General features: G+C 35.3%; 1 protein-coding gene across 1 annotated transcript in view; it reads right to left on the bottom strand.

The window, feature by feature from the left end:
* The window catches only part of LOC105281730 (serine-rich adhesin for platelets), a 31153-nt gene extending 18975 nt beyond the window's left edge, over window positions 1-12178 (bottom strand). The window contains exons 1-3 of the mRNA XM_026975473.1: window positions 11693-12178; window positions 9481-9568; window positions 43-1369 (exon numbers count right to left, since the gene is read on the bottom strand). Coding sequence (XP_026831274.1) covers window positions 43-1369; window positions 9481-9567 — 1414 coding nt within the window. The 5' untranslated portion in view covers window position 9568; window positions 11693-12178. The remainder of the gene's footprint in view (window positions 1-42; window positions 1370-9480; window positions 9569-11692) is intronic.
* Between the last annotated feature and the right edge of the window lie 1759 nt (window positions 12179-13937).

Raw genomic sequence — 13937 nt, 5'->3', positions numbered from 1 at the left:
CAACGGTATTTGGCTTAACGACAATTTCAGGATCGAACTTACCAAAGCTATTTGCAGTGCGCGATCGACCTCTGGTTTCCGCAACTTTTGATCTATCGTTGGATCGTCGTTTATCGGACGTGCGTCTATCATTGGACGAAGTACGTCGCTTTTCCGTCCGTCCGTTCGTTTCGAAATCGATATCAGCGACTCTGCTTCTGCTACCTTTCGTTTCTGTCGCTACACTTTTCGACTTGTGCGAGGAACGGCTTCTGGATTTCGTTCTTGTGCCCTTTGTACCGGACCTGTGTCTGGAATTGGAAGACCGTCCGCTTGTCTCCGCAGTCGCGGTGCCGCCGAATTTCGACGTACCACGTCGGGGAGCGTTGCCGAGATTTATTACGTCGAAATTCGAATCGTTCGTGTTGGATCTCGCGCGAGATTTCGATCGGTCGGACTTTCGACTCTTCTTAGAGCTTGATCTCGCGATATCGTTGCTCTCCGCTTTCTCCTTAATCGGTCTCGACGTCTGTCTCGACGACACATTAGTGGATGAAATCGTGGAGGACGCTAGAAAATTGGAATTGGCATCTTCATCAATCCCGACTGTCAGCGGGACGTCCACCCTGACACTCTCAGAGCCTGAGAGAAGAACATCCCTTTCATCTTTCACCCTATCCTTATGATCGCTAGAACTGTTCACGCTTTTCGTATCTGTCTCCCTTGATGCGTTCGCTTTCGTAACATTTTCAATCATTCGATGTCCCATTGGTGCCTCTTCCTTCTCCGATCCACTCTTTGGACTTTCGGTCTTGTCTGTGATGGTTTGAGGTTTTTCAGTTGAGATTGTTCTGGACGGAATTGCTTGAGTCCTCGATTCTTTCCCGTTGAGATTTGCGTAGATCTTTCTACCGGTTCTCGATCTTGAATGACCAGGTGATTTCGTGTACACTTCGAGATCCAGCTTTGCATCATCCACCCAGACAGTGGATGTTTCTGATGATGCTCTTCGAGATGCTGGCTGTCGTTTCGGCGCTTGCGACTCAGGCACATTCTCTTTATTGTCACCGTGTCTACTTCTTGTTATTTCTTTAGGGGCTGGTGCATGCGACTTTGGACGATTTCGTACATTATCGGTACTGAGATTAACATGTCTGTTTACGTTTGTCCGCGATGAGACAGCGGAGCCATCCGGCGTTTTTAACCGCGTCTTGCTCGAACTTTCCCTAGCAAGATCCGTCTCATGTTTCGCTAAATCGGAAGCTGCTTCCGAGCGGGAATTTTTGTCGCGAGGCGACCTAGTCGTCGATACAGAAAAGCTACTCGATTCTGTCGTCGACTCGGCGTGATACCGCGTAGTGCCGCGATTCTGTATTTTCTGTCCATTCACCTGAAAGCATTTCGCGACGTTACATATTTTTATCTAATCATTTAATCACCTTTAATCACCCAAGATAAAACTCGGCGATTAAATGACTACTTAATGTAACCATCTGTATGCAGTCGATTATTGGCAGTAATGAACGCGAAATAAGAGCACGAGAACTTTTAGAAGGGATCATCGTAATGTTAAAAAGTACATAGTCGCGCCAGAACATCCTAGTTGCAAGCTACTTTTACAATGATCGATGAACAATTGCTCGATAGCCATAATCGTTTGATCAATCTTGTACTTAGGAAATTGCGATCGTTGTGCTTCACTGCGCGGAAGACGAAACGTATCGCGTAATTGAAAGCCCAGCAAGAGAAGGACAACTTGTCAGCGACGTACGGCAGACCGATTGCGAGGATGACATACCTGACGAAATCGCGGAGAAGTACCAATTATGGGATTAAAAGGATCCTCTGAAGCGGCGATTATAACGCAAATGGTAATAACCGGTCTCCAAGGATCGATCGATCGTTGACAATAATGCCCGACGAATTCGATTAACCGCGGTTCCAGCCGTTACGGCAACGAGGTTTGCTCGTCACGGATTATACCTTTACCGCTAGCGTTAATAAGCGATATTAAAACATTCGTGACTGCTTTGGCCTGTCGACGCTTAGAAGAAAATGACTCTAGCGTGCACACTTTTCATTTGGCGTTTTTTTCATGGCTGCAACGAACTTGATAGTTTGCGTAAAACGCAAATCAAACGTTTGAGTTCCAGTCGATCGAATTTTCTACGTACTAAGTGCCGTTCCTACAATCTTGCATATCAAATCAATCCGCGGAGAACCGATAGAAAATCCATTTATCCGTAAAGCTGGCAAACCTGGTTGATTAAGAAATGCGAGACCAAGACGGTGTTTGAAGGCATAGACGTCGGTTTACAGATCTGAAAATACTAAGAATACTTTATATCCGTCTGCATGAAATTCGTGTGCGTGGAATTTCCTCGGGAATACAGTGCATACCTCGCGGCGTGTGGAATATGCGTTCTAGTTTCGTTCGCGATCCGTCTACAAGCCTGTTTATTCGTTGTACAATCGATACTGAAAGTAAAAGTCAGAAGTGTAGAACGTCACGCCACATTACTTCATAAGACATGCCGTTAAAAGCGGACTGCCGTGAACCTGCCTGCTCGGATTTACGCGTAATCAAGATGAAAAAAATTGCAGAATGATGTACCCTTTGACAGCAGATATACGCAATAGTCTAATGACTCTTTATGTATGAGACATTCGCATCATCAGGTCAACTTTGTTAGGCAACTCGAAATTGTTGCGTGTTTGAAGGCATTCGAGTATTTATGATTGAAAGGAGTGGCGATAGTTCCGGGACAGTCCAAGTAAAACGGCGCGAAAAAGAGAGAAATGCAATCGAAAGAGAAAGAAAGTTTTCTTTTTCGATGGAAGAAAGTGAAATTAATTTGACGTGGCAGGCACCACGAAATCAACGAGATTTTTGAAATTTTGACCTGGCCTGGCCTATTATGAAATCGATACTTGTAACGCCGTACGGATTATTGGAAAAGTTCTTTGGGCAGGTGAGAGGCTGTTCCGCTCTCCCCGAAGGTGGACTGCTTCTGCACAGTTGAATCAAAAGGGTCGTCTACGTCTGGGCGCATTGTCCTTGTCTCGAAGCTTGACGGAATATTTGCATCGATAATATAATATATTTAATCCATTTAGTTTAAATGAGCTCATAAAACGACCTTTGGTTAGTCCGTTCCTTACGCAAGTTCTCAGAACCACGTTACAAAGTTGTTACCTGTACCGTGCCTATGCATTCTTAGTTTATGTTCTCCAATTATAATTTATCGCTTTGTTCTCTCTTTCATTAAACTCTTTACGTACATTGTAATTAAATTTGACATGGTTTATTGATGTCAACGAGCAGTGAAAAGCGAAGTAGGCGTAAAACGAATAATAATGGCAAGACATAATAAATTAGCAATAAAAGCAATAATTAGTAACAAGAAGAAAGTTTGCTTTACACATGTCGCTTTGCTTACGTGACTTATTTTATTACCGGGTATTGTTTTATATTTTACCTTTTGTACAAAAGTGAAAAAATAAAAAACAATTCTATAAATATATTTTTGAATATGATTAAAATGAATAAAATATTTAAACCATTCACAGCACTTTTAAACGAGACGAATATAGAATGTTTCAAGAAGTATATTGCAGTTAACTTGCAAATTATCATCTTATTAAGTAGATCTCCATGTCATACATATGTAGCGCAAGCGTGTATCCACAGAAGCGCGACCTACAAAAAACTGGTCCGTAAGAGGCCAGTTTTGAGGGTGTGGTCTCGTCGTTGAATCCGCAAGTAAAATAATTATGACTGTTTAAGAATTGTCACTTTCTCTTTTACTCATCATTCTTATATCTTTAGCTAAGATGTCCTCTATAAGACAAATGAATTCTTGAAGACTTTAAAATTTTTGACATGTAAACAATAGGAATATAATTTAAGCGTTGAAATAAGTTGCTTCTTTTGTTTGTTTTCAACAGAGAGATAATTTTATACGATTGCTTTTCACCTGATTTTGTGCGATGACATGAAGTTGACGTGAGATTAATAGAAAACAAAGATGTATGGTAGTGAAGACACTGTGAAGAGCTCTCTGTACCTGTCATCTGTCAGATAAGTGCAAGTTAATGTATTTATTTGCGATCGTCTTACATCTGTGTAGAACTAAGAGTTAAAATATTGCAATATGAAACAACTTTTTCTTATAATGAGCAAAATGACAGCTGAAGGATAGCTGTGCATGTGGCAACACACGAATTAATGTACGCAAATGATAAGTTAATTCTAGCTTTTAACTTTTGATCTCTAAGCTGATTATCATATTCTGGGATGTGCACGGTGAAATTGATTTATGCGTTTCCCTTTTTATGATTCTGAAAATCAACCTCAATATCTTGTATTCGTTTGTGAAATGCGGAAATCACTATAGCAAAAGAGAAAGCGCATCTTCTATCTTCCCAAGCTTGTAAATCAAAAAAAGATATTAATTTCAGATATTTCGTAAGACATTTATACGAAACGTATCAGTCGATTTCATCCGACTGTAATTTTGATAAAAATTTGCATATCGAGAATATTCACGATTTTATTGACCCCACTTTATTTTTATTTTAAGCTAATTTAATCATCAGAAAGGGAAATAAATAGGTGAAGACAACTTTTAATATAAAGACTAGTTATAGTTGCATTTTAACACGTCTTTTAGACAGATAAAGATATATTGCAATAGTAAATATTAAAATTTTGACATATAATATAAAGATTTAATTTAAAAAAAATTTCTTCGAATTATTACTAAATTTCGATGTACACAGAAAAATTTTTGAGCACTTTTCTATCATCATAATTACCGTATATGAGATATTCAAACGATTATAATTTTCAAAAAGACATAAAAAAAAGATATATTGCATAATAACTTACTTAAGTAAGATGCAACCTAAATATTTTTGCAAGAAGTTATTACCAAAGATCAAAGGCTAATATAAATCCAATAAATGGATCTTATAGAATAAGATAGGAAAAACATATCTTGTATAAAAATATAATATTATTGAATATTATATTTGTAATTATCGAAATTATATAAATCTCATTGATTTTTATCTTCTTTTTGCTTGATTAAAATTTCTATAACTTAAGTCTTAAGACCTCGCGTGGAAGAGCGCTTTATTATAAGTAGCCGCAAGAAAAGAATTATGCACATCTTATTACGATAGGTTAAAGTTGAGCTTGTAGTTTTCACGTTAAGGCACTGCGTCGCGCAATCACTAAGAACAACGCGGACGCACAAGACAAAAGTAAATTCTAAACTATAACAATGTGTAAATATTTTCTTATTGTCAGCAAATTACTATGAAGAGGAAATAACAAAATATTCAGCAAGAAGTTTATTAGTTCCTGTTGTGACTTATTACTACACATTTATATTTCCAATGCTTTTGTTTCTTGTTCTTTGTACTACAAGCAAGCATTTTTTCAATTCTCAACAAGTACAGTTTTTTCTCCTTGCGTTGTTTCTCAAGTAGCTGATTTAACTTATAACAATAAACGTTTGTTCCCACGATTAATGAAGAACGCTGCGATCACATATCATTCCTATAACATTACAGGTGCTAACACAAAACTGCTTTGCTATTGTAACTGTTTCACGTTATAATCGGTTTCAGATTCCCATATATTTTATGTAAGCGGGTCATTAGCTGAGAATCGATTTAGCATGCGTAAAATATATGTACGTAGTAGTACAATACACATGAGAAGAGAAATGCTAATATCTTAAGTAACAATTGATATCATGCAACTTATATCACCGAGCAAAGTAAAATATTATATTATACGCCTTTTTATATTCGTCATTAACGTAGCATTATGATACCATTTTTATGGCATACGTTCACCTTCTTACGAACGATATTTAGAAGAAATTATCTTGAATAAGGAAAGATGATGAAAACATGGAGAGCTTAAGACACGAATAAATCAGGAAGTCCGTTGGAATAAACGATGCAGAAGAAGCGCTTTCTCCGATGGAAAACCCGATTTAGATCGCTCGTGCATGCTTGTGCAATGTGCTACATCCGTGCGCACTTGCGAGCACTACTCTACGCACGTGTATCTCTGCACGCAATGAAACATCATCGAAGCGCGAGTGCATTTAAAGTGATATGCAACTCATGCATGTGATACGTGATTATCTCGAGAGTTAAAGGACACTGATTATAAATTACGAAGCGTTTCTTCTCTACGGCGCAAAGAGAATTGACGCCTTATCCTGACATGTAATGACGTTTCTTAGATATCGATCGCGCTTTTAGTAGGGCGAATTGCGTAACTTTACGTTTCTAATTAAAGGTCTCGCAGCAACCACGTGTTATGGTGTACGTATAAGAACTTACGAAGGCGAGAGAACTTTATGAAATTCTGGATTTTCATACACGCTTGTAGAGATTCGTAGAGATTTATGACGGTATTCCAAAAACTTAATCAATACATTAATAATTTACAGTCTCAATCGCTCGCATGTAAAATTTAATACATAGAGCGCTCGGCGTTTTAATTAACATTATTTTATCGCTATTAGTTTAACATTATTATAATTATTTTACCGTTATATTTTTATATGTAATTTAATATTGGCGTACTAAAATTTAGTAACTAAACTATATTCTTTGAGGATTTACAGCAGGAATACTGTAAATTATGCAGTAAAAGACGTTTGCCTTGAACTGTGCACTGATTTCGACTGGGGCGACTTACAAAGAGAGATCTTCATATCATTGTACAAATTATCCGTTATTATGCCGATATGAATATCGGCCTGATGTTCTATAAAGATTCATTCGCTCGTACGACGATGCAATGGATAAGAAATATGACTTGGAATAAGAAATATGACATGTCTTACGTAACGTGCTATTAGATCGATAAAAAAATCATCTTGCTGTTGCTTTCGTTGGATTACGATCGGCGTCAGTGTGCACAACCGCAGTAATTATCCATTTCGCGTTTACGTTCACTGACGCTATACGCATTGCTCCACACTCGCGAATATGCGGATATCGCGGATGAAAAGAGCATTGTACCTCTATCTAGGACCCAACAAAAGTAGATCACATCGATATTATCGCTAACGTCTTCCACGGTATTCGTATTGACACAGATATTTCATACAACTGTACAATACGATCTGGCAAGTTAACAATTACCGCGAGGGACATGTAACATTCAATCGATCATAAGACAGAGACAGAGCGAGCATGGAGAAAATATTTTTGACCACACGGTATATGCTAAAAGCGAACGGCGCACGACTAGGCGTGGTCCATGCAAACTTGCGCTCGATCTCTTTTTTTCTTCTTGTCCTCTCACTCCATTTATATATGTTCTGCTCCGTGTTGTATATCTGTTACACTGACTCGATACCTAGATTGGTTATATACGAGTTAACTATTTACGGATTTAATAAATTATGATCATAACTAATGATGATGCACGAAATGAGAGATTACAGTTAACGAGACAATGAGCAGCAGCTTTTTTTATAATAAAGAATATTTAGGCCAAATTATTTAATGCTTAGTTATTCTGAATTATATTAGTATTTTTGTGTCTTATATGTTATAAAATAATTTCCTGAAAAGTTTTATAATTTATGTTCAAAGCATACGCGATATATAAGAATTCCTAACACAGAAATTGTTTTATAAAACTGAATGGAGAAATAAGCAAAAAGATCATGCGTACCAAATTGGCACCATTCGCTTGAACTTCAACTGCATTATTGAGACATTTATCTGTATTCTATGATTAATAACTCAGGATAATAATGAAACTATTGATAATTAAAAGGTTAATATATTAAGCGATCTGTCTCAGACAATAATTTTCTGTTATATCCCCGAATAAAAAAAATTCACGTTACTTTTTGTGAATTCTTTTTAAATATAACGTTGTTATATTATTATATTTACATTAGCGATTATATATAAATAATAATATATAATAAATAATAAATATATATAAATATAAATTTATATTATAATTTATAATTTATTTATAGGACGCTATAGATAGATCTATTAATAGGAAATATATAAGAAAATTACTTTTGTAAGTCAGAACTTGTCTCAACAACCTTTATAGTGAAAGAGTCGGCGAAAGTGTCCGAGATCTTCACCGCATTATTATAGCCAAATAAAAAACGAATGTCTCGAATCTGAAGAACTGAACACGATTGAGAGGAAAGAGAAGTTATCCAACATGTTGACAAATTGCAATGTATTCTTAGTTTCTCCTCTATGCAACTAAAGTACTGGTACTTTCAGTTTCGCCAGATGTTAAATATATAAATTATGACGTTAATCTAATGACGATGATATATGCTAATGACGTTGAGAATATCAATTATAATATTTTATACAAAGAATGCTAGGATTCTTTTCACTAATTTTAAATCTTCGACAAACATAATGTAACATAATTTTGTTTTACAGAAAATTGCAAGAATACTCATTTTACATACATTACAGTGGAAGTTATTAATATATACCATTACAAATACTCGGTTTTCTCATAAATTAATATTCTGAGACAAACTTCCGTTGAAAATGAATAATGATATTTTGCTATGTAATTCCCAAAAATTTTGTTCACGAGAAATTTTTTATTGCGAAAAAGCTTATAACGTGGAAATTCTATTAAAGCAGCTCAACATTTTAATCGAAAGAGAGAAAGCATATCAAATTACGGAAAGAATCTATTATTTAAAGTCCGGAATACTCTTTATACACAATCGGAACAATGTGACATCGAGCCACACGCCTCTCATAATGATCGAGTAAGAAATTAACTGTCATCGTTGAGAATCATTTGTGAAGCGAAGATTTTCTTTTCCGTCGTTATACAAGTAATCATTGTAAGGAATTGCTTCCTTTCTTGGTCTCTAATTACCGACCACCGTGCACCGCGTGCAACTTCACCTGTACGATTTAGTCGAATAATACGAATCGACTCGTTCCGCTGGGTCGACGGCCTTCGCGAAAAAAAGAAAAAAAAGAGGAAGGAAAATCACCACGTTGCAATGTCGTAAACGTCGGCGCTAAGTACGCATCCTTGACACAAAACTCGTGTAAAACGGATCTTGCCGGTCTTCATGTGTATCTCGTAACATATTTCACAAATAATAGGATATTATTTTATAAATAACTCTCATAAAACTCTGTTTTTGATATTTTTTTCCGTTTGCGCTACGCAATGTGTTCTACGTAGTATATAGAAAAGCGTTGAAACTCATGTATATTCCTTGGAATGCGAAGGAATGATTCAGAATTATCGTCTATAACCCTTCTAATTGATAAATATATGTAATTTTGTTTTTACATCTTCTGGATATGATTGATTGACTTTGATACAATTATTTATTTATACATTTAATAGAATTAAAAATCTAGACGATAAAGCTGTTTATCCTCTGTATCTGTCGTTATTCACATATTATTCTTTATATATAAGTAAATATGTATATTAATTACCTGATTAGTTTGTCCACGAGAGGCATCGGTAATAGCAAAAACCAGCAGCACTGTTACTACCAGGCTCAACAAAAGTGTCCTTGCCATTCTGAAAATTATTAAAAAATCTCTTTTAGTAAAACTATAGGAGTTAAGAGATAAATGTACTTGAGGAGTATAAAACACATACGTGTACATACACACACATATTCAATTTTTAATAAAATTCTTCCGTAGATGAGAAACATTTATTAATTTAAATGTTATTATAATTATTACAAATAGCTATAGTGCAAATATTAAATACACAAATTTAAACATTAAAATATAATAAAATATAGTGCAAATATTAAAAGAAAAGAAACCACACATTTTTAATTAACCGAATAGATTAAATCATTGATGTAATTTTAATGAGTTTAATTTTCAATATCATAAATATGATATCGTGCAAAATTGAGTTATTCTTAATAATAATAATAGTAATAATGTAACATTTAGTCTAATTAAATCAATCACATTTTGTCACGTCTATAAAGACACGGAGAAATGAGCTCGCATTATTAATGTATCGATTTCCGTGTTTGAATTTCAGTTTCATAGCTGTATAAAACGAATGCTTTACAATATGCACACCGAGTGTACGTTGGTCAGTTAATATATGCACGTACAGGCCAAACGCAGACATTGCCTGCACTGCTCAAATTTACTTTTACTCTTGTACGGTTGTTAGCCTCTATCGGTTGCGCTGTTCATTTTAGGAGCAGTGCAATACTGTTCCTGTTGCAAACATTCTGGCTCGCCCAGTTTTAACGCAAAAACGTAAGAATATGACGAAAAAATCACGAAAGCGACGAAAGCTCATTATATTCAATTTGTTACGTCACAAAGCAATCGTTCTTTATATCCAGCTAAAAACAGTATTATACAAATGGAAAATATCAAAGCAGTATTTTCTACTTTTAATTTTCACAGATTTTTTCTTAAAATATTATAAAATGCTTTTAGAAATTAATCGAAAAAATTATTAAAATGTTATTGGAATTGATTAATTAATATGAATTAATTATCAAACTAAATAAGCGGATATTGTAACAGTCATTCGTTCATAATACATCTATTAAGCGCATAAATGAATGGAGACGTCGTGAAGAGGGAAAGATCGAATATCAAGGTAAAATCGACGATCATAAGCGAATTACCATTACTCTGAATCGTGACATCTAGCGATTCATTTGTTCCATTCATCTCGATGATGCATAGCAAATGTGAAACGTTACTGGTTCATGAATTTATATTCGAGTGTTTACTACTATAAATAACAGATTAAACATATGCTTTCCGCGAACATCTGTTTGTAAAATGAATAAGTTTTACGAATGCAAATAATTATGAATATTAATGTCATTCTAAAGAAACAAAGATGCGACAGATTTATTCATGTGCAGCAGATCTGAGCATTCCGGTTTCGTAATCGAAGCTAGTTTTAATTTCTTGCAACGTCCATTGGTACTTATAGTTATGCGTCAATAGAAAGTAAATTCTTTTCACGCAATATGCCGATACTATATCGAATGATTCCAGGTATGCGATTTAATATGTATGCAGGACAGAATATAATTTAATTAAAAGAAAACTAATTTGAATTTTATATATTTGCTTGTGAATGACAGCTAATGAATTTTTGAAAATAAATTGATTACTTTAAATTAATTATAATGTTATTATGCATATATAATACAGGATATGAAGATTATAAGGACAAAATGTGTCAAATAAGGACAAAATTGTGACAAAGGCACGGTTGACGGGAACGGAAAATTTTCGACGTTCGGTCATTTGAACGACCGTTCAAATGATTACACGGGTGCCCGAGTTTTACGTAAGAAAACGGAGGTTGTACATCTGGCAGTTTGCGCACGTGAAAGTGGTCTACCAAGTTGTGACGGCAAGGAACGGTCAGTTAATTCCGAGTGTGGTCTGTTAATGCCGTGCGCCTGTGGACCACGTTCCGCGGTATTTACGACCAGAATCAACCACGATGGACCATTACAAATTATTATTTTAGCAAAGACAAATTGTCACAATTATTACGAACAATAGATTATTATAAATATAGATATATCAAATATTGATCCACGCATTAATTATACGGAAGTTATCAATGATATCATTTATCCATGTAGAAGCAGATGTAAAGAACGCACAGTTTCAGTTTTATAGCAACGCTCACCTTGCAGCTGCTCAATCGTGTCTAATCCTATGTCTCATTTCAAGTCACTGCAACACAATTCGCCCCAGCAATCCGTAATACTTTCTCCGATAATAGATTAAAAGGAGAAACTTTGGCTTTCGGAATAATAAATGAAACGCGACGCGCGTTTTTAATGATTTGGTGCGACGAGAGAGAGAGAGACACTTTTTCTTTCGATTTAATCGTCAGAGTTGCGGCCGGGGAAAATTTACGGACGAAACTCGCGGCACTCGAAAATCAAATCGATCGATCACAAAAGGCGCGTGATGACAGAACGACTGTTCGATCAAGCAGGGCGATACACGTGACGCATCTTCGCTGATGCGCCAAATTTTCACGTGTTCGTTGCACCACCTGGTCGAGGACTATGATCGGCAGAATGCTCCGAGACAAATGCAAGTCGATCGAACGTCGACCGTGTCAAAAATCCCGCTCGCCAACGGGGGAGAAAAAAAGAACCGTTCGACGAGGCATTTTCCCTTTCGCCCGAATGTAAGACCACCACCACGCGTTCACCACCATCGCCACCGGTCGCCATCGCCACCACCACTGCGGCTGCCGCTGCCTATCACCACTGCCATCGCCATCACTACCGTTCCTATCATCAATATGAAAAATATTAGATGACCAGAAGAAGAGGAGTCATCGGGAGTTATCCGATGAAAGTGAGTGGACGACACGCGTGATCATCCTGTACGACCCCGATTCATAAGCGGAAACTATCTTTATTACTGCACAGACTTAGCATTAAATTAAGTTTGAGAAATTTATTATGACGTTCGCTTCAATATTGCGTATGATATCCATTCGTTCCTATTAATTCGATTAAATCGGAGAATATCGGATTTCTTTATTTGCCGCATGAATACCAATTTCTCTACTGGACCCATTTTTCTGCACCCATTACGACTATAAACGTCGATCAGTTAACGAGTATACATATATTATAAATTGATACCTTGAACTATGTAAGTACTATGTACTAGTAAGTACTAGTAACTAAGTTACTATTGTACAAAAGTAAGATTCTCTCGATTGAATACTTATTCAGATCGAAATTGCTTCTTGGAAGCAAATTCCTTTTAAAGAAAGGACCTTGGACCATTTTGTACAAAATATGAAGTATTAACTCCGAGATATATATATGGTTATATCACACACAGATGAATGGTCTCAATCAAACAAAGGAAAGGTACAAGAAAAGAGATCAGGAAATTAAAGAGAAAGGAGCGAGATCAGATCGCATGGAAGAAGGTCGAAATAAATTCTTTCGGAGTGAAATTGTTTTGCATAAGTCAACTTGTTACGAAACACAGAACACTTGAAATTAAATTAAAATATTAACAGCAGTTTTTAACAGATTAAAGTTTTTTTTTGGTGAAGTAAGAATATTAAATGCATTTTATGTAGATTATGTTATGATATGTTGCGAAAATTAAATAATGAATTATACTTGTCAAAATAATCAATTATTTATCAGTAGATGAATGTACAATTTACTCAGATTTATTATGTGTATGCGAAATTTTTGTATCTTTATATAATTGTATATTAATTCTACAAGCTCAGCAAATTCAAACTAATTAAACAAATAATAATTGTGAATTTTGAATCTAAGATCATATCGTGGGAAAACTTTGAAAAATCTGATATGATAAGGAATCCGGTTGACCGCGATATCAAACCGAATCTTTCAATACCATGCAATTCAATTTCTGATAGCGATCTGTGATCGTATTCATTGTTTGATTTGGACTTTTGTTGTTCCTCAATCAGCAGTGCTAATTGCAATCAGGATTGATGAAATATTCAAGTACTTCGTACATTTTTATGCCAGAGGTTTTCAGCATTACTATTAGAATTATCGGAAGATTTATCTTTCGATTCTTAGCCGATAACATGTTTTGATGTAAATTTGCAATTATAAGTGTTTATCTGTTTTATCTTTAAAATCTTATTCGCAATGTTAATCTTTAATCTGCTAAATTCACGAATCTAGAAAACACCCATACGCGAAACATATATATTAAAGATATATATTGATTAATTATTGAATAAAGTCCATTCCTATGTTGAATTAATATATCGTAAAATATCGTTTTTAAATTATTTAATATTTTAATAAAAAAAATAAAATCTTCTAAAACGCCACTTTACATAATATATTTTTTATTACAGAATTAAACTAGAAATTATGTTACGAGTTTTAGCAAATTCTGCTTTT

The sequence above is a fragment of the Ooceraea biroi genome, chromosome 2 (genome assembly GCF_003672135.1).
Source record: "Ooceraea biroi isolate clonal line C1 chromosome 2, Obir_v5.4, whole genome shotgun sequence".
Classification (NCBI taxonomy): domain Eukaryota; kingdom Metazoa; phylum Arthropoda; class Insecta; order Hymenoptera; family Formicidae; genus Ooceraea; species Ooceraea biroi.
Note: the sequence above shows the minus strand (reverse complement) of the source record. Positions and strands in the feature narration are given on the sequence as shown.